The 25,433-nt window shown below is 44.1% G+C and overlaps 1 protein-coding gene and 1 long non-coding RNA gene across 4 annotated transcripts in view; one reads left to right on the plus strand and one right to left on the minus strand.

Annotated features, from left to right (window-relative positions):
- The window catches only part of LOC119397931 (uncharacterized), a 452,016-nt gene that overhangs the window by 182,329 nt on the left and 244,254 nt on the right, over nt 1–25,433 (plus strand). The gene's annotated exons all lie outside the window — the stretch shown is intronic.
- LOC119395903 (uncharacterized) overlaps nt 1–25,433 on the minus strand; it is a 31,925-nt gene that overhangs the window by 5,037 nt on the left and 1,455 nt on the right. The window contains exons 2-8 of one of the 2 annotated variants that reach the window (XM_049416810.1): nt 21,356–21,456; nt 17,722–17,854; nt 12,925–12,967; nt 11,126–11,237; nt 7,325–7,361; nt 5,964–6,130; nt 3,712–3,832 (exon numbers count right to left, since the gene is read on the minus strand). In XM_049416810.1, coding sequence (XP_049272767.1) covers nt 3,712–3,832; nt 5,964–6,130; nt 7,325–7,361; nt 11,126–11,237; nt 12,925–12,967; nt 17,722–17,854; nt 21,356–21,432 — 690 coding nt within the window. In that variant the 5' untranslated portion in view covers nt 21,433–21,456. Of the gene's footprint in view, nt 1–3,711; nt 3,833–5,963; nt 6,131–7,315; nt 7,362–11,125; nt 11,238–12,924; nt 12,968–17,721; nt 17,855–21,355; nt 21,457–25,433 lie in introns of both variants that reach the window. The other variant, XM_037662917.2, reaches the window with a different exon arrangement.

A 25,433-nucleotide genomic window follows, 5' to 3' on the forward strand; every position in this document is an offset into this window, starting at 1 on the left:
AACAGAGTAAAATGGACACAAATACAGTGCTGTCTAAGAGTCAGGACGCAAATATAACGCAAACACGAGCATTGGTTTAGATCTTGCGAGCCACACAGCTCACGGTGACGTTATTTGAGGCTAGGGAACCAGCTTCAATGGGTGCTGCCATGTTGAGTTTTTTTCTGGCGCTGCCATTGCTGCCCAATGCCAATAGCGTTGGTTACTGCCGTGTGTTCCTTTTATTCGCAGAACTAGGCTCATGAGAATATTTGAGCACTTTAAATATTCGAACGAATATTACAGTTATTCGAATTCACTTCGACATGAATTTAAATTGTTCTAAATTTCAATGTATTCGAAATGAACGAATAGACATAAATAAACGGCATGTAACCCCCTGTAAAGGTGGTTTCACTGCAGTGGAGGGGTGCTACACCGTGAATACACCTAATCAGGCGAAATCTGCACTGCTGCAAAGCCCCACTTCAAGGTTAAGTGAACATACTACCTTGACATCGATTCATCATGTTTTAAGTTTAAAATTTATTATACTTGGAGCATATAGGCCGGTATAACTAAAGTGTAATGTATTTTACAGCTTATCACTTGCATTCTACCGAAAGTCAAATCCTGTTACATTTCAAAGTTGCTTCCACTCCTTTTGAACCAAAGAGAATGACATTTGCACATACCTTGTCTCAATTTTAAGAAATATTGTGCAGGTTACCTGGGTCATGACAAATATGACCCTTTTTTTTTATAATATGTGGTATATACTATTCGAATTTGATTCGAAATTATTCGACCAAATCACTATTCGCTTCGAACCTAAAATTGACTATTTGCACAAGCCTACGCATAATGCTTGAGTGCAGATGCTACGGGGCGCAGAGCAGACGACGCGGTGCGTATGAATACATCGTGAGGGATTTTAGCTCTTCTTATTGGCTACGCATAATGAATACCAACATACAATGATGCGAACGAAGGTATAGGGAATGTTATTTGTAGTCTGTGAACTTTATTGTTAAATTATATAAATGTGAAGAAATTAAAGGGGACAAAAAGACAACTTGCTGCAGGCAGGGATGAAAAGACGAAAAGGTTTTCATTAAAGTTGTGTCTAACAAAGAAAAATGAGCCCTTAAATTCTCTTCTTTCGTTCATTCATAGTGAGGGTCTCGTTCCGGCAGACTCGATGCCTTCAGGTAGTATGTAAGAGCTTATTATTAATAATTCAAACACGCAACATTATTAATAAGCTGCCAGCTTGAAAAGCACGTACTACACGACACCAGCTGACAAAAAGCATTACACTTGCAGTCATGGCTACGAGCAGCACTCCCACATTTAAATGTACAGACATGTATACCCAATAAAGTGGCTGGTAAGACGACCCCTGCCGTAGCAACTGGTAGAGTACAGTAAAAGCTCGTTAATTCGACACCCATTAATTCGGAAATTCGGATAATTTGGATGGCTCTATTGGTCCCGGCCAAAGTGCACGTTAATCTATGGGATCAAACCTTCGTTAATTCGTCAGAATTGGGCTCCGCATCGCTTAATTCAGACAAATGCTGACGGCTGCCGCTACACAAAAGTGTGGTAAAGCAGCGCTGGCACCACTGGAGCGAAACCGAAACCTGAGTGACATCGCCATTGTCATCAACTAGTGGGGGCGATATTGCAGCGTCACTGAACGTCGGCGTCTTTTTTCGCTCCACTGCGCCTCCGACGCCATTTTCCCTTGTGATGTGTCGGCACCGTCTATTCCCTTGCGGAGTTCTCTTTTTTTTCCCCCATTGTGACCGTGTTTACATGTGAGGCCCGAGCATGCGGCAGTAGCTGACAATGGCATCGACGAGGTGTCAGCCGAGTCCACCGACAATGACTGCCCGACCTTCGATGCTGTCCTTCCCACAGATATGACCCTTCAGGACTACATCACGATTCATGATTGTGTCGCCACGACTGGCCTCCTGCCTGATCAAGAAATTATTAATGATGTCGCGACCTCATCGCACCTCACGGGAAGTTAGGAGGCGCTTTTTATATTAGAGGACGTTTGCCTGAGCACTTCCGACAGTTTGCGTGCTGTTGGCCATTTGGAAGAGTTAAGAAAAATTGTAATGTCAGCCGGAATCTGCGCGACAACGCAGGCAACCATTACAAAATACTTCAGCAAATAAAGGTACGCTTCTCCAACTTGATTTTAATGTTTTTCCTGTTCATTCGTTAATTTGGCATTCGGTTAATTCGGACATTTTTTCCGGTCCCGTGAAATCCGAATTAACGAGGTTTTACTGTATATAGGGCGCGTTATCTGCAGGTTGCAGGTTCAGTCCCTGCCGGCAGCAAGTTGTCGCTTCGTCCACTTTAATTCATATTTATATGATAATGACTGCAATACAGTTAAAGGAGAAACAAATGACATCCCTTATCTCTTCCTTGGCTTCATTCTCTGTTGGTTTTCATAAACTTTGTGTCTAACAAAGAAAAACAAGCCCTTAAATTGTCTTCTTTTGTTCATTGGCTAAGCAGCCACATAGCCTCCACTTCGCTGCAATCAGCTTGCAAGATGAAGTACAGTAGGTCACAAGTTGTCCCCACGTGACTTAGACCTACGTCAGACTGTGTTGACATGCGAGTGTGAAACTGCCACCTCGATATTAAAACACTGAAAGGTCTTTTAAGGCAGTGAGATTAAAAATATATTGAATGCATTGCGAAGCACCGTGATTTTTTTCCGGGGCCCTCAAAAACAGTTTTTATTTAGAGCAACAATCCGAAAATTCCTCAAATTTGTGCCAGCAGCCCTTAAAGATTGCAGGTCATGCAATAACAAGCATTTTCTCATCTGTGTCACCACCCAGTCTTGCATTGTGCATTGCAGGGCAGTGAAAAATCGTGCACCCACCACAGCTTTGAGGCACACTGCACTGTAATCATCATATACCTTGTGGGCTCTTCCTTGTTGGGCAATATGTCGCAGCCATTTTGGCGACCATCTCAATCGTATTCTTAGAAAGGAAACCGCGCTTATTTAATGCATTGGAAGCTAAATTGCTAGATTTTTTCAGAAAGAAGACAATTTTCTGGCCATGTGGGTGCCTTCCAAATTCCATAGAATGTCTTCCGATTGATGTTAGAAAATTTATCCCTAGGGCATAATTTCACATGCCAATACCAAATTTGCTTTACATATTAAGCAACGATGTTTGTGTAAAGTACGGCGTTCAATAAAATTGTTGCAATTTTTCTGTCATTCACGATGCCAGAAATTTTGCCAAAATGTCCTTTTATGAGTTTTTTTTCCTATGTCTGAATATGATCTATGTCTGAATATCTTGGGTAGTTGATACTTAGTCTACGGAAGATTTACTTTATGGCAAAAATATTTTTTGCCACCGAATTTTTTAAGTATCATGAAAAAGAAATATCCAAATTTGAGAAAATCTGCATTTTGCTTTATACTAAGACTCAATTTACACCGAACAGTACCTCAACTAAACATGAGGTTTATTCCTCAACAGAAAACAAATAACTTGTATACTAATTCCGATTTGGCAAGTTTTATCATTACAGTTTTTGTTTTAAGCAGGGATGTCAATTTTTAAATTTCGTACTTTACGGAAAACTTCCAGTGTCTAATCTTTCATTCCACCGTGACCTAGCATATTCCTACTGCAGCGTACCTTTAAACCACTCGCCAAGGACTACTTCACTCACCTGGCCATTGTTGATGTGGATGTGAATGGGAACAGCCGATGGCTTTGCTTCGACAGGACTGCCCGATAGTGACAGCAACGTCTCGCCTCGCCGTACTGGTCGCGCTGTGGCCGGCCGTTTACTGTAAATGCAGGCAGGTAAAAAGCCGTTACTACTACAGTGTAGGACAAACCACAAAAGTCACAGCTAACCAAGCTTGTTGGTAATGAAGACATGCTATACAAACAACGCAGTAACCCATGTCAAAAGTCTGTGCCTGAGTCATGTGTTACCCTAATTACTGTCCAATTTTCACGTTTGAAAAAAGTAAAAATGAAAGCTTTGCTAATTTGTAATAATTATAATTGTTAGGGTTTAATGTCTCAAAACCACGATATGGTTATGAGGGACACCAGAGTGGAGGGCTTCAGAAGTTTCGACCACCTGGGGTTTTTTGACGTGCACCTAAATCTAAGCGCATGGGCCTATTTCCGCCTCCACTGAAAATGCGGTCGCGGCAGCCAGGATTCGATCCCGCGAAATTTGGGTCAATAGTCCAGCGCCATAACCACTAGATCACTGTGGCGGGCTTGCTGATTTGCAAGCGTTGGTATTCACAAGAAACTAACGTCTGGGCAATAATAAGCAGGCTTTTGTTTTTCGAGGGCGTAGCTTTGTAGAAAGATCTTACCAGGTTACTGGAAAGACTCATGGGCACAGAAAACAGCAAATTTGCAGAGTAAATAAAGCTATGAAAACACTTGTAAGCATAAAAGAAAAAAACATCTGACCTGGCATTGACAATAAACACCAGCTCCGATTAGGCCAATAATGTACTCTTTTGAAACCACACTTTCGTTAACTTTGCTTCAGTGGGTGAATTTTAAAAAGAAACTATGGCCATAAAGTACTAGCTGTATCTTTTGAATTTTACAAATTTCAACATTTTCCCTACAATTTAAACGAACAGTTTTCTTTTGTTGAATTCTTTGGGCGTTGTGCCACTAAAATATTGCTGAATTCGGCCAAGTTCAGTATTTTGCTCATTGAACACAGCCCTATGCCGTGTTCTCAGATTTCAGACTGTATTTTGGACAGTAGTGATTATCATTTCAGGCGGCAGTGTCACTTTGTGCGATGTAAAATCTTGGGTATGCAATGACAGAAGAAACTATTTGCCTGCCCCTTCCACAACCAGCCAATCAGTGTGTGCTGAAGGTGACGTTACGGCTATGATCTCCAAAATTAATAGTCTCAGAATATAGACCATGGTCCACCTTTATTGATGAAGAATTGAACCCGAGCAGAAGCCATCAAAATACGAGATGTAAAAATCCATAAACAGTGGTCTCTCGTAAGAGTGACTTCTGGGTTATTTTAGAAGGTTAATTTACTCAAATAACTAATGAGCACCTATTAGTCTTTACAACCCCTTGGCAATAGGGAATAAATGAAAGAATGAATGCAAGTTGAAAATTCAAATTTATCTTTTAAAATGTCATTAGATCTCAGTTGCTAAAATTGCGCTTCACCAATCAGTCTTCATCTGCAAAATCCATTGGGATGGCAGTGAAAAAATGTAATCAAGCCTTGGTAGATGCTAAGATCCTGTTCATGTTAAGACTAACGAGCTCTGTAGGCATGGGTGCTGCTCGAATGCTTTCTTGTCAGTTCTGCAGCAGTAGACGAAGTGGAGAAAAAGTTTGTAGCATATAATCTATACAGCTTTCTCAAAAAGACAGCCTTCCCAGTTCGTGAAAAATTTGTACTGGTTTCAGCTAAAACACTTTTTAGCTTTTGTTGTCTATAAGAAGCAATTTCAGTTAATTTTATGACACTTTCATGCATGGCACAAAGCACTTACAGGAAAGAGCCTTTTGCTGCCATATTTTTGGGGAATCGAAGTAGAGCGACCAGGTATTAGAAAAATTTTAAAAGTAGTATTCTAAAGTAGATTGTAATCCACGTAAATTTCATTCAGCCAGCTTTATTTTATAATACTAACATTATTGCTGGGTTTTATGTCCCATTGTCACGATATGACTACGAGAGACGCCGTAGTGGAGTGCTCCGGAGACTTCGACCACCTGGGGTCCTTTAACGTGCACCTAAATCTAAGTACACGGGCCTCTAGCATTTTGCCTCTGTCAAAATGTGGCAACCGTGAGGTCTATTTCATGTTTTTTAAAATCGTTTGAGAAAAATTGGCCTTTGAGGTGCATCACTCCACTGCGATAAGACCACTGCTTAATGCCCCTCAAAGAGTTGCTTACCGAATGTCAAATTTTGGTGTTACGACTGGCAGTCCTGTGGTCGTACGGGTGTGCATAACCGGAGTGCGCAGGCTCACTTTCCGAGCCTTCTTAGCAGACTTTGGTGCACCGGGCGCCTCGTTTGACGCTTTCTTCTTCAAGTTTGCAGAACGGCGCTGGCTTGCTGCCTGCACAAGTGAACAAGACAGGGATCACAGCAGTTGGAGCAGAATAAGAAAGAGCGTTTGATGACAAGGTTTTTCATCTCGCAAAACGATGGATGGGAAGAATCGAACACACAACAGCTACGAGCCAGATTAAGCTGATTTGAGAGGTTCCCCCATCCCATCCCGAATAATTTACACCAAGGCTGCAAGAAATATTGTAATTAAGGGCTACACGTTAACACTGACCACCCAAGGTTCTTTGGAAGACTAGAGAGAAAAATTAATTGAGCTCTATTACTTACTGACACTTCTACAATAGAAATATTACGCAAGTATAGGGGAACATGGAGGCTTGAAGAAAGACATCGATCAGGCAATACTGAATGCTGCTGGAGAATCGTCCCAACCAGGGATGTAGTCTTAATCATAAAGTTGATCAAGACAAGTCCCCTCATCAGAGTGCTGGCTCTAATGGAGTCATAAGTTTCGGCCATCTCTATGCATTGGCGCAGCAAGTCTTAAGTCCGCTTTATCAAAACTTAATTTTATACAGTTAGCCATTAGCAGTGCAGCTGGTAACTGCGAGAAGCTCTAAAATATCTTTCGTATTAGCTCAACGTACGTACCAAATTTCAGGAAACTTTATTAAGTCTCTGGCCCCCTACAGAGACAATTTACTTCATATTTGCCGATTCAGAAGTACGTGTAACGCCGTCACAATGTATGTCAGTGCAATTGGGAGAGCTTCAAGATGGCATGACCACCTGCATTTTGATCATTTTGCATGGTTTCTCGGTTACCAAGCATCCTCTCACAGCAAGGATGGCACTTTTGGTACTGTGAAAGGACAAGGTACCGATACGAGAAAAATCCTCTAATGATGCAGAGCTCTCTAAATCGCCACATTTTCTGTGATTTTCAGTATTACTCAGTGTACACTACTGCCACGAAGGACTCCATGTTGAAATAGATAGCTGATAGAACAAGAAGGATGTCTAGTCTACATTCACAACTTCGCTCTTCAACAGCCTCCCTGTGCCACCTGGTGTTTGCGAAAAGTATGGAACAAGCGATGAGCTCCAGCTGTCTTGAGAGTTGAGCAAATAAAGAAACAACACTGGGCAAGCCACATTCGTATTTCATACTTTGTTTGCGAGTACACAACATATGAGCCCGGTCTTCTACAATGAAAGCGCTAACACACACTGCACTCACCTGCTTCGTCTTTCCACTTGCCACAAGTGCTCTCTGCCTGCAAAGAAATGAAGTGAGAAATACTTATGAAAAAAAATCACAGCATATCCACGTGGTGAATGATGATGATTGGGGCGAAGCAAACTCGCGCTGCAGCATGGCGATGGCATTGGCGCATGGTCCTTCTTGATGGAAGATATTGTGACTAGATTGTTTGAGAACCACAATCTGTCGCACACACCGCAACTATGGCCGAAACTGTTATCAAGGAAGTCCCGCTGGAAGTGCGCGTCGGCGCCTTCGGGCAGAGCCCGCCTGATGCGTTTTGCAGCCACTTCACGTGCTCACACAGCCTCGGGCTCTGCCTGCCGGTACGCGCGCTTTCTCGCCGCTTCACGGTCCTTCACATTTTGAAGATCCGATTCGTGCCGCAGCCGTGCAGCTTCGGCCTCGCAGGCTCGAACGGCGGGGTCTTCTCGCCGCAGCCGTGCAGCTTGTCGAGCAGCTTCGGCTTCGCAGGCTCGAACGGCGGAATCTGCTTCGCGGCGTCGACGTGCAGCTTCGGCCTTGCGGACTCTCACCTCGGGATTCTGTCTGCTAGCGCGCGCCGCCGCCTTCCGTACCCTCCGTTCCGCAGCCTTGTCTTCCATCTGGCGACTCCGAGCTAAAGAGAAAGCGTGCCAAGAGGGAGCCTCATGGCGCGTTACTTCTGAAATGTTGCCTTCAGGCGTCGTTGAAAACACGAGACGTAGTAAAGAAGAAAGAACGCCACACAGGCGAACACGCACGAGTGTCACTCATCAACGTCGTCTTCTACTGCATACCAGAACGCGCGCAGTAAATAAGAAAGAATGCCACACAGGCGAACACGCACGAGAGTCTCACTCGTCAACGTTGTCTTCTACTGCATACCAGAACGCGCGCTTCTCACGAACTAGAGGTGCTACAAACGGAGGATGGACAGACCCACGGTACAAGGAGCTTCGCCCCTAAAAAAAGCCCTACTATTCAGTGGTTCAGGTTCAGCTTACATTAAACAGTGGCACTATATTAGTTCAAACATCTAATGTACAGGCACTACAATTACAGAGCCTTAGCACCAAGGTGTTCAAGCGAATCCGAACCGAAGCGTTTCAAAACGACTTTGGGCACCAGAACATATGATGACACTACCTGCTGGCAGCACCTCTTTGCGGCAATCGGTACTGGCCTTTTTCCCCCCCATTGTTCTTCATCTGCTGATTTGTGTAACTCATTTTATTTTTTAGTCACTTGCTAAAGTTAACACAACTGAGCCTCTTGAAGCCAAGCCCAGAAAGATAGACATTGCTTTCACCGCAAATCCATATTTCCACATAGTTAACAAAACCATTTCCTGATAAACGTCCAAAGACATTCTGTAGTGAAAACTGCAAAGTTGGTAGTACCAATAAGACCTGAAGTTATGTCCACTAAAAATGTTGAGTCTACATAATTTTTTGAAGCTCTCAGTACCAAGCATGTTCTAGAAAGTGGGTTGGTGATACAGTAGAATTTCAGGATATTGGAGCGCAGCATTTACAAAACATAAGTAAGCAAGTCTCTCCTTTATGCAGCCTATAAATTCATCTATAAAGCTATTTTTACTTTACCAACCTCAACATGTTTATATTCTTTCAAAATGATGCACGTTGATGTAGCCTTCAGTTCGACGAGCACTGCACTCCACGCTAGATGTGTCTGCGTGGAGTTTTATTTTAATCCTTGTTCCTGCGCGAGTAGCATGCCCAAATTGTTTAGTCGGGGATGGTTAGCAGTGGCATACTGTAACGTCAGCAATGAATAGTCCCGTAATACCCCCGACTTCACATTTACACCGAAAACCTTTGGCTGTCTTGTGCTTGTATAAGGGTCTAAAGATGCACAGTGCTGCATCCGGAGAGCAGCACCGAAGTCTCGGCAGACGTCTCATATGCCTCAAAGGGCAGAGTGCAGAGCTGACATTTTAGACTAGTACAGCCCCATTCGTAATGCCGACATTAATTCGTACGATCTGCAGGTCGCGTGCTCCTTCCTGGACATAGTATGATAGTGGCCACTCCATGATTGACCCTGAAATACTGTGGCCAGGTGTGTGTCTGGCAAAGGGGCCAGAAATTACGCTCCTCACGCGCGCAGCCCGAAACATTGGCCCAAAAGGTTTCAATTTTTTTTTAAACAATAACTTCAACCTCTCGAGGCTTAATTATTTTGCTGCAGACATGACCCACAGTTGCTTTTTAATTGCAGACTTAAAATCTTTATTCGTCTATTTTCAAAAAAAGAAAAACAGCGGCTGCACTTTGGTAGTCACCGCAAGGCGGAAAAAGATAATACAGTAGAACCCCGCTGATACGTTCTTGAAGGGACCGTAGGAAATAAACGTAAGAGACGGGAAACGTAAGAGCCGAAAAACAGGAAAAACGGCAAAATATTTAGTGGTACAGAATTTTATTTCAATTCTTACGAGCAGCACGAAAATTGGCGCGCTCAGCCGCGATCTAGTTGATGGATAGAAACGCGGAGCTTAGGACGGCCTTATCCACAGGAATGTAATCAACGTATGTGATTTTTTTAACACCAGCAGCTGTAGGTATGAAAGAACTAAGCACACGCAATCACGACCGGCGCGGCGAGTCCGACCGCGAACCGCACGCACGACTATGCGAGCTCCAACCAGCTCGAACTCCTCCCGTTCCCCGACAAATAACGATGATGATGAGTCTACGCCAACGCGATGGCAGAAGTGAATGCCAATCTCGAAGGCCTTGCTTTCGCAAGCAATTACGTCATACACGCCATGTTTGTGCAATGCAAATCTCAGAGGCTATGCTTTTGTCAATAGTAAATGCCAATCTCGAAGGCCTTGCTTTCGCGAGCAGTTACGTCATAGACGCCATCTTTGCCATTTGAATCTCGAAGGCCATGCTTTTGTTTGCGTCAATTGAAAGATTCTGTTGCTTGCGCCTCTCATGCGGCTAATATTACGGTCAAACGAGGCCAAGCTGCGTGAAAATGCGCCATGGCCGCTCTCTTTGGTAGTCACTCGGTCGGCTCCGGGCGCACTTCGCGACGTATCATACGGGAACGGTCCGACAGTTACGACGTAACAGCGGGGTTCCCAATACATTGTATCCTATGGGAGCTATGCCGGGACCGGCGGAAAACGACGTAACAGCCGGGAAAACGCAGCAGTGAGGAACGTAACAGCGGGGTTGTACTGTACTATGGTCGGACACAACTTAAAACGTCCGAGAGGCCCCACCCAGATGACCGAAGCACAGCAGCCGGTCGCCTCCGCGGCTAAAGAAATAGTCCTGCTCGTGCACACGGCAATGTTCTCCGAAGGTGCGGTCACCGACCCCCCGGCTCGCGACATTATCCTGGAGTGCACACCCGTTGGTGCAGGCTAGTGTGGATCCGCTTTTGAGGAGCAAATGCTGCGGACTTCTAAAGTTGTATCCGACTGCAGGAACCTCACTGTGCAGTGGACTCTGCCAGCGCTGCATCAACCCATGGTTGCCAGAATCAGGGTTTATAAAAATTTTACACTATTGAAATTGGTTTTCTTCGTACTGCCCAATTACTCTAACATTTCTGCAGCACCACTCGTGTAAAGAACAATCTGACAGTAACTGCATGCTTAGCGCAAAAGGTTGACAAAATATAACGAAGTTTCTATGTAATTGATTAACCAATTATACCAGCTTCGTTATATCGAGGCTTAACTGTATCTCATGCTGTCCATGTTTGCTGCAATAAAAGGGTGAAAAGAAAGAGAGCAGCATAAGCACTCCTACTCACCGCACCCGCGTGGCAGTCAAGGGCTTCGTGTCCAACGATGTTTCAGTGTCAGCTGAAGATGCACTTGCCACTAACAGTGATGAGGTGGCAGGCGAGATGTTTGTAATGGGCACTACAGCATTGGAGAAAGAATCGATCAACTTATAAAGAGAGGCTAAAATTTAAATATATGCTCTAAAAAAACGTTAGAAAAAGTCTTCCCAAATGTACACAAAATTAAGCACCATACAAGTAATTTTTGGGGTTTTATGTCCCGAAACCACAATATGATCATGAGGGACGCCGTAACGGAGGTCTCCGGTAGTTTCAACCATAGAGTTTCCTACAATACTTACTAGAGGGAACTCTGGCGCTAGTGTCTATGGGAGCTGCAACACATGGTGCTCCAGCCAGCATAGGAATGATGGGTAGTACATGGATTTGTCTATACTTTGTTTGGCTCCGCGTCGCCTGCATCTGCTTTGTCGCAAAACGAAGTTCAGCAAAGGTCAGCAGTTCCGCTTCACCACTGTAACTTTTTTAGGCTCACCAATTCAACTCTGGTCACGAAGTTCACAACGGTCCATTCTTTTATCCGAAATAAACGCCAAAACACAGCAATAAACAAAGCCACAAGTACGAAGATTAGGCAAATCCGTGTACTACCCATCATTCCCATGGCGGCTGAACGATCGCAGTGCCAGGGTCCCCTTTAGTTAATTTTAGAAAACTGTGGTTTCAACCATTTGGGGTTCTTGAATGTGCACCTAAATCTAAGTACATGGGCCTTAAGCATTTTTGAAGCACCAAACAGAGTAAAGCTGCGTAAGGAAGTTCTCATACCCTACAAAAGTCTTTAAAACATAGAAGGGAGGGGGAGGGATGTTTGTGAGAGTCCGTCAAGGGAACTGTCCATTTCAGCGTGCACTTATTAGAGAGAGCTTGAGAGACTGCAAATGTGCAATACACTGCCGCTCACTTCTATGTGTCTGAAACTGAAATAATACAACCACAAAACACTGAAGCTAGAGTAAAGAGAAAAACAATGCTGTATCAAGAAGACACTTGGTAAGTGAGAAAATGGGCAATAAGGAAACGTAGGTGGCAACGCAGCCCGACGCTGCGACATCAAAGATTTTGATACAGTCTGCCAAAGCTCGCACAACTCTTTATAGGCAAACATGAATTACATTGTGCACTGAGGGAATCTGAGCTAGCACAGCAAGTTTCAGGAAACTTCATTGAGGCAATGTGGCTGAAATAAGAAAACTTATTTTGAAATCCATAACATCACACTCTCATCCAGATCCAAGTGCTCAGGTTCAGGTGCAGAATTCAAAAATTCTAGCCATTTTCTCCTCTGATAATGAACCTATGATGGTGAAATTAACAATAGAGTTCTCAAAGAATAGTTTATCAGTCACAACTTATTTACTATTTCGCTTCAGTGCCCCTTTAAGTGCATGGAAAGACTGCACGTGAAGCAGCCAGCCACCTCTTCTCACTCAACTTGAGTACCTGCCACAAATTACCTGCAAGACAGAACACATCCTTCACCTTCCCGCACTCCCAATGCCTACACGCACAGATACAGCATTATATCTACCTTTCTAGTTTGAATTTGGTTTTATTCTAACAAATTTTCAGTACCCATACGAATTAACAACGTTCCACAGTAGCATGAACAATCAAATTAACCGCTCAGTGCTGCAACAAGTGAGCCAATGCCATTCCACTAGTTTATTTGGCAAAACATGCACATGGTAACAAGGTACACATTTAGAAAACAACAAGCCATGTCCGGGGCGTCTAGTACGTACCAGCGGTGTCCCAAACTTCTCTGAAGGGTCGCTTCAGGATTTCCTGCACAGATGAACATCGGCACCAAACCGTTAAGGTATTTCCACGCTGCTTAAACCAACGGCACCTTGGTGCACCTCAATGTGGAACTCAAACAAAACAGGCGCAGACACATACACTACCCAACAATGCTAATGGACACCACAACAAGAGCATACCAGGCAAACTGACACACCTTGTATGTGGCAAACGGCAACACACTTCACATATGCCTGAAATGCGCTGTAGAACCCTGCCTCCTTTCCTACACCCGATACAATATGTTCAATAGGGTTGCTCAGCAGCATGGGCTATGGCTGCTGTTGGTGGCCGACAAAGCCCATCAATAAATACAGGAAAACAGACTCGGCACCAAGACACGGACTCATGACAGCTCTGACTGACACCAAGGGTCATTCAGAAGTGCTTCCTCCTCTCCATATCTCTTGATATGGAAAACCGAAACCATTAAGAATGACAACGCCCTCTTTATCGCACACTTTCAGAATGTCTAATGGATAAGCACTTCCACATTTACAACCTTTTAAAAATTCTCGATGAATACCAGAAAAAAATTCACTGAGCGACGTGGTGTGAGGAACCTGGCAAACAAGTTAGAGTGCTGTACATCCTTCGTACCTGAACTGAACAAGATCTTGTGATTATAGCTGCGTAAATATTAAAACACGGAGCCAAAATTCATAAAAATTGTGTACGAAGTCATGTTTTCGAATGTAAATACTACTCGGAGGAGAAACAATAAGTTTAGATTGGTGGAGCATCCTTTAAAAACTGTTTCTTTGATGGAGCAAGGTTTATAATTAGTGCATAAAATGAAATTCCAGACTTCCTGTTTTTTTAAAGTTAGCACCCAAACCATGGTGCCTGCGATGCCAAAGTAGAGTAACAGACTTCACAGAGTTGCATGAATCCAGAACGCTTTTCATGAAGCTGAAAGCTTCCCAGAAAACGCCAGATGAGCATACTCACTGGAATACTTTCATATGCTTTCTGCGTTGGTGTAGGCACAGCGGTGGGGGTTCAACTAATCCTTCGAAATAGAAGGTAGCAACATTCTCCTTCAATCCTGCGCTTTCCTCCTCTATACTGTCTCCTGGTCAGCTGCACACTCTGCGCATGGCACGCAGACTAGGCCGCCATGCAGGCAGTGGCCCTAGGAATTGGCTGGTGCCCATCAGCGTGCTTATGTCAAAGATTTTTCTTTTTTCTTTACATTCTACTATGAAGCAAAAACGCAAGAAAGTGGTGGGACATGCTCAACCCTACCATGAGCCCCCTTAATCTTCTCGTTTGCGCAATAAAAGCATTAAGTGTGAATGCTTGCAGCAAGAACAGAAACTGCGTACTATAATAGCCCACATAGGCAGCTCTGGCATTTTAATACCGTTGGTATTATAGTGCACAGTCCTAATGGTAGAATATTTATGTTATATATTTGTACATTCCTCATTTCCATGCAACTGTTTTATAACTTGATGAATAAAAAGATCACTGCTGCTTGAAAGAAATTTTTTCACGATCTCGTGGAAGAAACAATTTTACCGACCATTTGGAGAAGTGGTCTGGCCAAGGGTTTGACTTGAACTCTCTGGATGGTTACTGACGCCAACGGACAGATTAAGTTATGGAAATATTACGTTCTCCAGATGAAGTATGAAGGCTAGTCCGTCGATGGAACTTTAGGAGGCCTTTAGATACCGGTGTCGAATCAATACTTAGCGCTGTAAAGCTTGGCCATTAAGGACACAGTCATCCTGCGATCGATCACTGTAACCACCATAATTCGTAGTTTTCTAAATTACCGAGGTAACGATTCTGGAAACATTTTTCATGATATATTTCAGGGTTATATAATTCAGATCACCTGTAAAGGAAACCAACAGTCAGCGAAAGCAAGGCAAGCATAGCGGAGTGTTTCTACCTTTTTTTTTTAACTAGTGGTATTTAATACTTAGAAACTGGTAGAGTGTCCTTCGGCCGATGTTATGAATCCACTTCTTTCTATTATTATTTGGTTTGAATACATAGAAAACACGAAGACACAGAGGAAATAGGGAGGGAACAGGCTGACAACTGCCACCTAAAGGGGCACGCAGTCATATTTTCCTCGCAGGATGGTGAACACAATGAAGGCATTTTCATGGTGGCTGGTGCACCAAAACGCGCAGCACCCGGGCATAACAAAAGCCACATAAAAAACCGCCAGGCCTGCGCTGAAACCGCAGCACAGTCACAGCGAAAGCTGGAAGAGCAGCGTTTCTAGAGCCCGTTAAGCTCTCTTGGGGCTACAAAACAAGTACACTAGAAAGGTACCCACTACGCCATAAATCACAATTTTTTTTTGTGAAGTTGGGAAGCACCTACTAAGCCATTATTCGTCATTCTGCGGAGAAGCGAGGCACCAGCTACACGTCAGTAAGGCATCATGTGCACTTTGTTGACGCGACGACTGATGACGATGAAGAATTATGGCTCAGCCCTTTGTAATGGGTTGGAATCTTTAAACGGCCCACCATTTATGTAATTTGCATTGGGTGACGCCCGGTCACTATTTCCCTCTCCCGTCATGCTGTATAACATACGTTGACGTGGGAGAGAGACGGGGGGGGGGGGGGGGCGAAGAACTTTACTGAGACCCCGAGGAAATGGATCATGCGCTTATGGGCTTCCTTGGCAACCAATACAAGTGCACTTGCGAGGAACCCACTACTCTATAAATCAGTGTAATTTTACTGAGACCCCGAGGAAGTGGATCATGCGCTTATGGGCTTCCTTGGCAACCAATACAAGTGCACTTGTGAGGAACCCACTACGCTATAAATCATTGTAATTTTTGAGAAGTAGGGCAGCAGGCACTGTGCCATTTTTCGTCATTCTACGGAGAGCGTTGGTACCTGCTATATACGCATGTAAGGCATTATGCGCACTTTGTTGATGCTGTGCCTGATGACGATGAAGAATTATGGCAGAGTCCTTTGTAACGGGTTGGAAGCATTCAACAACCTACTCGTTGCGCAATTCGCATTGTGTGATGCCTGGTTACAGAATTCGCGTTGTGCGACGCTTGTTGCTTATTTTACTCTTCTACCACGCTATATTGCATATGCTAATGTGGTTCCTTTCCGACATGAAGCCTGTATAGGACCTTTTTGCAAAGCAGTTTCAAGCACCGGCATGGCTCAGAGGTTGAATACTGGGCTCCCACGCAGAGGGCCCAGGTTCGAACCTCGTTCCATCCTGGAGTTTTTTTCTTACTTCGTTTTTTTTTCTTATTTCGAGCGATACTGGTTACGGACACCGGCGGCGGCGGCGGACAACTACGGCGCCAAAAACGGCCGGTGAAATGATCTCATAACAGCTTTCGCTGTAAAAAAATTGGCCGCATATCTGCGTGCTTCCCTGCAAATGTCGTCGAAAGACGATAGAGGAGCGCTGCGTTAGAGTTACTCTATATGCTACCTTTGGGTAGCAGAGTTGCGCATAAGTCTGGCTAGCAACCATGGCTATATCGCGAAGACTCACTCCGTTTTTGCAGGCAACATGCCTACCGGGTCACCGGTCGACATGTTTGGCGTGTCGAAGACCGGTGATTTACTTCAATGTGACTCACTACTGTCAATCCAGTTCGCTACAGCGGCGCCATTGAGAAATACGAAAATTGGCCCCAACGTCAGCTTCTCCGCAACGCATGGTTGCTAGCGGCGTTTGGAAGACAGATGCGCAACTCTGCTACCTAAAGGTAGCATATGCAGCAATTCTACGCTGCGTGAGATATGGCGCCATCTGGCAATACGTCAGGAAACGAGCTTGTGCAGAGGGCACGGAGGAAGAAAGTTCTTTCCTTCTTCCGTGGCAGAGGGCTTTCGTCGGCGCCGTATATTCAGCACAGCCGTATTTTCACCGCAGCTTAAGAGACTAGGGTCTTTAGAATTACGTATCTATGTATGTATTTTCTATTAAAGGAACACATCACCTAATACTTACCTAGTGACGTTGCGCCTCAGATATGCGCAATATTTACTTTTTGATCAACAACGTTCACAAGTATGAACAGCCGTACCAGTTCAAGATGGGTGGGCAGTAAGCAAGTGGTTCAACTTTGGCCGGGTTGCTGAATCAGGCGACAGACAGACAGACCAAAGTTTCTGCGTTTAAGTTCCCCAAGAAAGACTATCGTCTTTAAAAGCACACCTTCAAGAGACAGAGCGCAGATGCACACCAAAAGTCTCTTGATACGCAAAGCGTCACAATAGCTACACGGTCTGGTAATGGCAGCCGCCAAAAAATGAACACACAAGCAAAGCATTGGTTCGGGTGCGTTTCCCAGGCAACGGCCCGAGGGGCCAATCATCGCTCCGAAAAGCACCGAGTCAAGAGGCAGGAGAGCAGAGCGCGCGAGGGTTTACGGCGCGGTGGCCCAGTTAAAACAAAGGCGGTATTTTCCAAAAAATCAAAGGACTTTAGGTTCTTTTTCTATTTAGGTTCTACTCTGTCCTTTTTCCTATGTTGGTGCGCAGCAAAAACTTACCAGTATGATTACAAACCAACTAGCCCAAGCTTCAACACTTATAAGCCCCTAGCATGTGTATATATAAACCACACACATGCATGAACATATATAAAGGGTAGTTTTAAAGCTCTTCTCTGCTGTTACCCAAATCCCGCCAAAAACAGAAAATCGGCACACTTAAAACGCTTCTCATACTCCACGACCAGTTGCTTGGGGGAAGAAGAAGAACGCCAACACTACTGCTCACCTCTGGCACCGTGCGGATGATCCTGTCGTACCACAAGTCAACGTTGCGACATATGCGGTCTACCTTCTCTTGCATGGCCAAGCGAGAATTCTCCAGAGTGCATTCTAGCTCTCTGACCATACACTGCAGGTACCTGCATGCGCATCATCAAAAGAAAAGATAGCTCAAAACTTAGTAGGAGGATCCCCGTAAGAGTCGAGTGATTGTCTCCAAGTAGTTCATCTGCCGAGATGCCAAGGTTCATACAGATTTCGGAAACAAAAATTCAACAAGTTTTAATCAAGTGTACCGAGCAGAATCCCATGTCACACTTCTTTACTGTACTGCAATGTTTCTGAAAGGCCATAAATAGCTTCAGTGCGCAAGAGACAAAAACCGCCTTAGAAATATTCATGCTGGCAAAAGCAGAATGGAATTTGAGGAGAATCACACGCCATGGAGAATAGATGAACAAAGTTGCATGCGCCAAAACACAAAGCAAAGGCCTTACTTGCACTCCATAATGCCAAATTTGCTTTATTGTCCCCTATTGCAACACAGGCGTGTGTCGCGGTGAGGCATACAAATAACGACAAAAGCAGTCTTGCAGTGAGGTACAGTAAAACCTCGTTCATTCCACACTCGTTAATTCGGAAAATCGGATAATTCGGACGTGTTCTGTGGTCCCGGCCAGCATATGCATTGTTCAAAGGCATAAAACTAATTAATTCAGATGTATTTGGCACACTTGGCCAACACCCAGTTAATTCGGACGATCCTCGGAGCACACCGACGGCGAAGTGCCGCAAATGTGCGACAGAAAGGAACAAAAATGTCGTTTGCGGACAGCCGAAATAGCCACGAGCTTTTTGAAAGGTGTGGTCACCATCCACAATTGCGTTGATGGTACGTAATAAGGCATGGGTTCGGAACACATTTCGGCTTAAGACGCGGGAGTCTTCAGCTGCAGTTACATCGTGAAGTTGCAAATGACTAAAATTGTGACTTACACTGCTCTTTTGCAAAATAAGTGCTGGATTTATGTATCTGTCAAGGAAATGAAAGTGCATCGATGTAATGGAAGCTTTTTTTTATTGTTTTCTTGATACTGTCGATAATTCGGCATTTGGTTCATACGGATAGTTTTTCCGGCCCCGTTAAATCCGAATTAACGAGCTTTTACTGTATACCACATTGACAGCCTTGCATCCCCAACCTTGAATCGCATGTACATAAACACTATTGTGCGATGGATAGTGTAGAATAAATACAAGTTTGATAACACCGTTGTTTCTAAAATGGGGGGTTCGCAGTGTCCACGCTGACCTAGCACAGAAAGTGGAGTCGGAAAATTGAAATCTCTTTCACGAATCATTGCTCAAGAAATTCAAGGTCTTTCAAGGCAAATAATTCAATGACTTACAAAAGCACTGAAAATGCACTGTTCAATTTCAAGGGTTTCAAGGACGTCCACCCAGCTTGGATACGCTTCTATGAAACCTAGAGGAGGTATGTGTTGTCATCGAGGCAGCCATTTTGTTGTACTGTGTACAGCCAGCACAGCGAAAAGCTGCACTTCCTCTAGCATATGTATCTCTAGAAACAGAGGAAGTAGCAAATCGTATGACAAAATGGCGCACATTACGGCAACGCGATTGCTCCTCATTGGTTAGCTTGACAAGGCAGATGGAAAATTGTCTTTAGTGCACGTAGCAAGTAGGGTTGCCACCTTTTACCGAAAAAAAGACCAGCCCTTCGACGGAAGGGGGGGGGGTAACAGGAGATTAAAATAATGTTGAACAATAGACACTATGTCAATTCTTCGGCATGCAGGGCCACATGCACAAACAAAAGCAGCTCACTCTGCTAACCAACTAGCCTAATTGCTGACATAAAAGTACCCGTGATTGGAATGACGCTTCGCTTATTACTCTGAATGTGCTGCACTGAAAAGGAACCACGATGCTTCGTCCATAAAAAAGGTCTTCTTTGCGTCTGAATCCAACAGGCCAGTGGCATTATAGACACAAAGGAACGTTAAAATGTGCATATGCCACAAAAATGCCGGATATTCATGTACCATACACGCACAATAATATGCTCTATTCCAATGATCGCTAGACTTGAAGGGATCCCAGGAAGTGGTTGAGTAATAGCGTAAGAGTTTTGGTGATTGACGATAAATATTTACAGTCGTAGTTGTTGAACTGACACTTTTAAAACACCCAAAAAAGAAATAATCGCAATATTATGACAAAAAAAAAACGGCCAATGGCAGGCGGAGCGGACCGGCAACCGGCCCGCCATCTGAAAAACCGGCCTAGCCGGTCTAAAACTGGACAGGTGGCAACCCTATAGCAAGTAGTGTTCGTCTGTGAGCGACAGTGGTAAAAGAACGAACGTAGGGGAATTGTCTGAGGGGCTAGTTTTGTGTATTATACACGACTACTGAAACCGACAGACAATTAAGGTAAGGATAGCATAGAAGACAGTATTTGTAGTTTCTGAACTGTATTGAAACAATTCTCACTTAAATTGAAAGAAATTAAAGAGGACGAAAAATCACCCGTTCCGTCGGTAGGTTCCGAACACACAACCTTCGAATTATGTGTCCGATGCTCTACCATTTGAGCTACACCGGAGGGTGATCCCCCAACCACATGTATGCTTAAAGGGGTATTGACACAAAAAATTTTGGCCTCGCATTTTTTTTAGCTGTAATGTGTTGCTGGGAGCCTGTTAGTCATAATACGGCACATCATTTGCTGCAGTGCGCGACAGATAAGTAATTACAGGCTCCTCATTACCGACCAGTGTCAGTTTCAGTTTCAAAAATGACAAGCCTCCAACTATCGCCACCTAGCGGGTGCAGCGCTCGATCACGTCAGCACACAGAACTGTGACGCACTTCCGCACAGTTCGCGAGCAGCCACCGAGAAGTAGGCTGCTGGAGCAAACGTGGCAAAAAAAACATGGCAGCTATGACGTCATCATAACTTGTTGCAGCGTGGTCACGGGAGAGAAGTATAGGGTGTCCCCAAGGGTCCCCTTTGAGGGTGTCAGTAGCGCGAGGATGTTGATCACTCATGCAAATTTTAAAATTCATTTAAAATAACTTCCAAGCTATATTCGCTGTTAATATTTTGCAGATGATATACGCATGTTCACCAGAATCAATCCCGCAGGCTACCTCGGCCGCGAAATATTGTGTCAGTACCCCTTTAATACCTGGGAGTGTTAGCCAGCGCCATACGTAGCCCAGGCAGTGAGTGTGGAACACTCTTTTCTGCCAGCGAGTGTTCCACACTCACTGCCTGGGCTACAGGTGGAGCTGACTAACACTCCCAGGTATTAACACTCCCAAGAATTGAAGCTGACTGATTCCAGAACAATTACATATTTAATTACATGATAATTAACATTAATTACTGAAACTCGCACAAAACAACACATCCCTTCATTTTCTTTCTTGGAATGTAGTATTTAGTGCCTTGGAATTAAGCTATGCGAATATGATGCATTTGCAGACAGTGCATCATAATTTCTGCCTGAAGGGGATATTGTACTCGCGGTTTACTGAGAATTTCCAAAGTGTTTTCCTTGCTTTGTGAGTAGATTAATTGGAGAGTTCTTGAACGTTATGGTGCCTGCCTACTTGATTTGGTCGACGTTAAGAGCTGTTCCTGGGAGCAGGGAGGACTGGCGTGCCTTTGGTTTCTTCGTTCGGGGCATCTCTGGAGGTAGAGCAGAAATCACCTACAATGCAAGAGGCATGTCAGAATAAACAATGCGGAGGAACCAGCTCAACCTAATTATTAGCTCTGCAACGTTCAATATATCGTATCGGACAATGCACAGAGTTTCATACTTCAAAATTCATATAAACTATGATATGTCAGTGTTTTCACTTGGGGATAGTTAGATAAACCAAATGTAACATACAAATTAAACTTTAGGAATGTGAACAACACTCAATTTTCTTTCTGCAGAGGTAAAATGAAGGTCGTGCCACGGAGCAATAATTATTCAGGACTCAAAGCAGCGCTCCCTCAGGCATCCCAATAAAGGCACAGTGCAGGGCAGGGCATCAACGTGCCTTCTGTCCTGAGAGCTGGCTAACAGAGCCAGCAACGCCTGAACTGTGCGCTTTCCTCGGAGGCTCACTTGTTCAAGGCACTCTATTCGCAGGGATCGTCTGCTCTAGTATCATTGCTGGTAGTGGATATCAAGTGTGGTACAGCATGTAATTAGGAAAATATGAAGTGATAACTCCCAACAGAATTTACCGGGGTGTTCAAAAGTGCGCAGGCCCCTACCTCGTGTAAACTTTTGGCAGTGCGGCCTCGGAACTTTTGACCACCCTTTACATCATTTCAGTTTCCTGAATGAAAGCTGGGAAAGACTTAATAGATATGGGACAATATCACGATTTCTGCGAGTTGCATTCGTAGAAGAGCAGATAAACTGTGGGAACACACCAGATGTATTATCTGTCGTGTTGCAATGAAACCTGTATTTCCTCCTCGCCCTTCTGCTAATAATGCACTGCCTGCACGCGCTGTTGCAACCCGATGGATTCGTCCCCTCACGCATGTTCTCTGTGGGTCAAGCTCTGCTCTCCCTTGATGTGAAACTGCTGGGCATCACAGGATTCAAACAGAATCTAGCTAGTGTTTGACAAGCTCCTTCGGCAGCCTCTTGATCCTTTGAGGGAGGGGATTAAGTGTGAAGATATTTTTGTCTGGCCTATTGCCACGTTGTGAACAGTTAGGAACCAAAAACAATGCGAAACGTACAAGCCGAGTTTTCAACTCATTAGTGCATGAACTTATGCCCACAAGAGCGGGCAACATTTGAATCTCAAAGATAGCGGCACGCATGTACTCACTCATTCAATCTAATCTCACAGTATGCCTCTCATTCTACGTGTGTACGTTCAAGTTCTTCTGTTACTACAAATTCTACCCCGCAAAAATGCAGCCTTTGTATTTAACCTAAAACTGCAGTTCATACTTAGCCATAAAAAAACTGCAGTGCATCTGTCAGTTCCAGGTTGGCAGTAAGAGTTGCTAAGAAGTATTTTTTTCTGAAGCCCTGTTCCACACACTTTTGATCATGAGTGCAGTACACGCACTGGCTACACATCAGTTTGAGCATATGCAGATTGTGTCCACATAGAAAACATAACTGCAATGTGCATTTTACTAGATTTTAAAATTATCTTTTTTTAAGAGTGTCACAAATGCTAATCAACATTTGCTGTTTCCTATTCATGTTACTTGCACAGCTATTTAAAGGGACACTAAAGTGGAATAATGAATCGGTTTAGAATGATAAATTTGAATGAGAATGCTAATGTGGTTAATTTCACCAATACAGGTTTACTAATAGAGGAGAAAGATCGAGCTCAAAGTCTAAAAGTTAAATTTCACGCCAGATGTCACAAATTTCATATTTTTCGTATTTTGGCAACATTGGCTGAGCGAAATTTCCTGAAACTCTGTATATTAAGTCTATGGCCCCCTCAAAGGACATTGTACGTTATTTTTACTGATTAGGAATTACGTAGGACCTAGTAGACGCCGTCAAAAATCTATGAAGTCGGTACGTTTGGTGCAGGAAGTTCAATGTGGCATCCCCGCCCGCATTTTCTTTTCGTGCGTTTTCTCGCTTACCAAGCGTCTTTTCGTGGCAATTTTGGTATTGCAAAAGAGTAATCTGTTAGCGCAAAAAAAATCGTGTTTTTCTTTAGTGTCCCTTTAATATGTGCTCAGAGCAAACCATGCGATTTACAGTTGGAAGTCAGTGCCTGTATTGCGTGAAGTTTATTCTTGTCAATCATTCTAAAAACAAATGCTGAAACTACAAAGTGAGTATAGGAAATATCATGAAGGACTGCATATTAATTTTGACCACTTAGGATTTTTAGTACATACCCGAAAATAACATACATTATCATCTTTGCTTTCAGTTATTTTTTAAACATGGCTGCTACAGCCAGTATCGAAGCTGCGACCTCACACTTAGCGATAAAATGCCATATTAAGTGTACCATTTTGGCAGGTGTCAATCACTCCGTCACTTGTGCTGCTTTGTTGCATCATAAATACAACCCAACCAAGCAGGCTAAACTTCAAGGACTGCGAAGATTTTCGCTCAAGAACAGCGCTTTGTTTTCATAACTCTCCTTCACAAAGGAATCTATTGCAAGCACATTATGGATCATTTAACAAGGCCACAGGTCTCGCAGAAAACATGACCACTGACATGCTGGGCATACAACCGAAAGGCTCATATCTACAAAAAGTTTATAAATTTGGGTCTCTGCTAGCTAACCTCCAAAGTGGATCGAGTTAAGTTTGACGCGAGCAACAAAAATTACAGACTGCTAGCCGAGATACACACTATGAAGCTATCCGTTCAAAATAAGTGTCCGGCTTCTATAATTCTAGGTAACTAAATTTCAAAGTGAAATTGTAGCTCTGACACAGTTTGTATTGCATGTACTTTCTTTAAATGACATTGATACTGAGCACAACACAGGCCTTCATTGCCAAACGAAAATGGTCGTGGAAGTCTCAAGAGCTCCACTGTAAAATTACATTATGTTTTGGTGACCTCCTCTCACTGTGAAAATGAGAAAGGGGACTAACTCATGTCAGACCTGTAAAAGTAAAAAGATATGTGGGGAAAACTTGGCAAGAATCTTATAAGCGAGACTGCTGTGGAGCAAATATCTATTCATTCGGAAAAAAATATGTAAAAGACCTAGAAAATCAGAAGAAAAAGATATCTCAACAAGTGGCTAACATTCTGAGCCACTCTGCAATGGCAAAAGCTGATAGGAAAACATGAATTTCAAGACCACCAGGGAATACCACTATCAATCTCCTTATAGACAGACCGTGGCGAGAGAGTCACACAAAATGAACGAATTACAAATAACTTCAAAACGCCTCATAAATTTGGCATTATGAGCTACAAACAAGCAGGCGATCTTGTATTACTGCTGACGCACGAAAAACGTAACTTACACTTAGTAATGGCCTGTGTTCGAAAACTTGGCAGCTACACAGACGGAAGTAAGAACGACAGAGCATAGTGTGGATCATGGAGGCATAAAATGAAGCACAGAATAATACGCGCTACCCTGTGGAATTACGGTCCAATTCCCTGCAAACCTACTGCTTTTGAGCACTAGCATGAACAATTTAAGTGCCTGTAATGTGGTTTGACATGTACAGGCTGTTTCACACTTAGGGGAAATCTCGGAGCGCGTGGCATCGTGATGCGGCCAGCGCTGGAATCATGCGCCGTCAGCAGCTCGCGCGTGCGCAGATGTACAGGGTCGTCCACTCTTGGTACGAACACGGTGCCGCGTGACTGGGCTCCGCGGGGCGCCAGCGCTAACGGTGCGGCCGCGCATCGAAGCTGATCGGCACAGGCGCACAAGAGCTTGGAGGCGGGGTTTCGTTTCGATTGAAAAGCGCGGGAGCGCGCCGTGCGTGTTTTGCCGTGAAGCAAACTTAAAGCATCTGAGGAACCACGACGCGTTGTAGGAAAGCGCGCTTCGCTCAGAGCAACGTGTTATGTAGTCACAGTATTTGAGAATTGAGCGGCCCCCCTTTTTAGGAGGGAAGCTCCTTATTCTCTCACGATGTCCGTTGTCGCCGTCGTCGGCGTACGTCCCCGTCGGACCGAAACACAGGTGTTACCAGGCCCGAAGCCAGGGG

Source organism: Rhipicephalus sanguineus, chromosome 6 (genome assembly GCF_013339695.2).
Source record: "Rhipicephalus sanguineus isolate Rsan-2018 chromosome 6, BIME_Rsan_1.4, whole genome shotgun sequence".
In the NCBI taxonomy this organism is placed as follows: domain Eukaryota; kingdom Metazoa; phylum Arthropoda; class Arachnida; order Ixodida; family Ixodidae; genus Rhipicephalus; species Rhipicephalus sanguineus.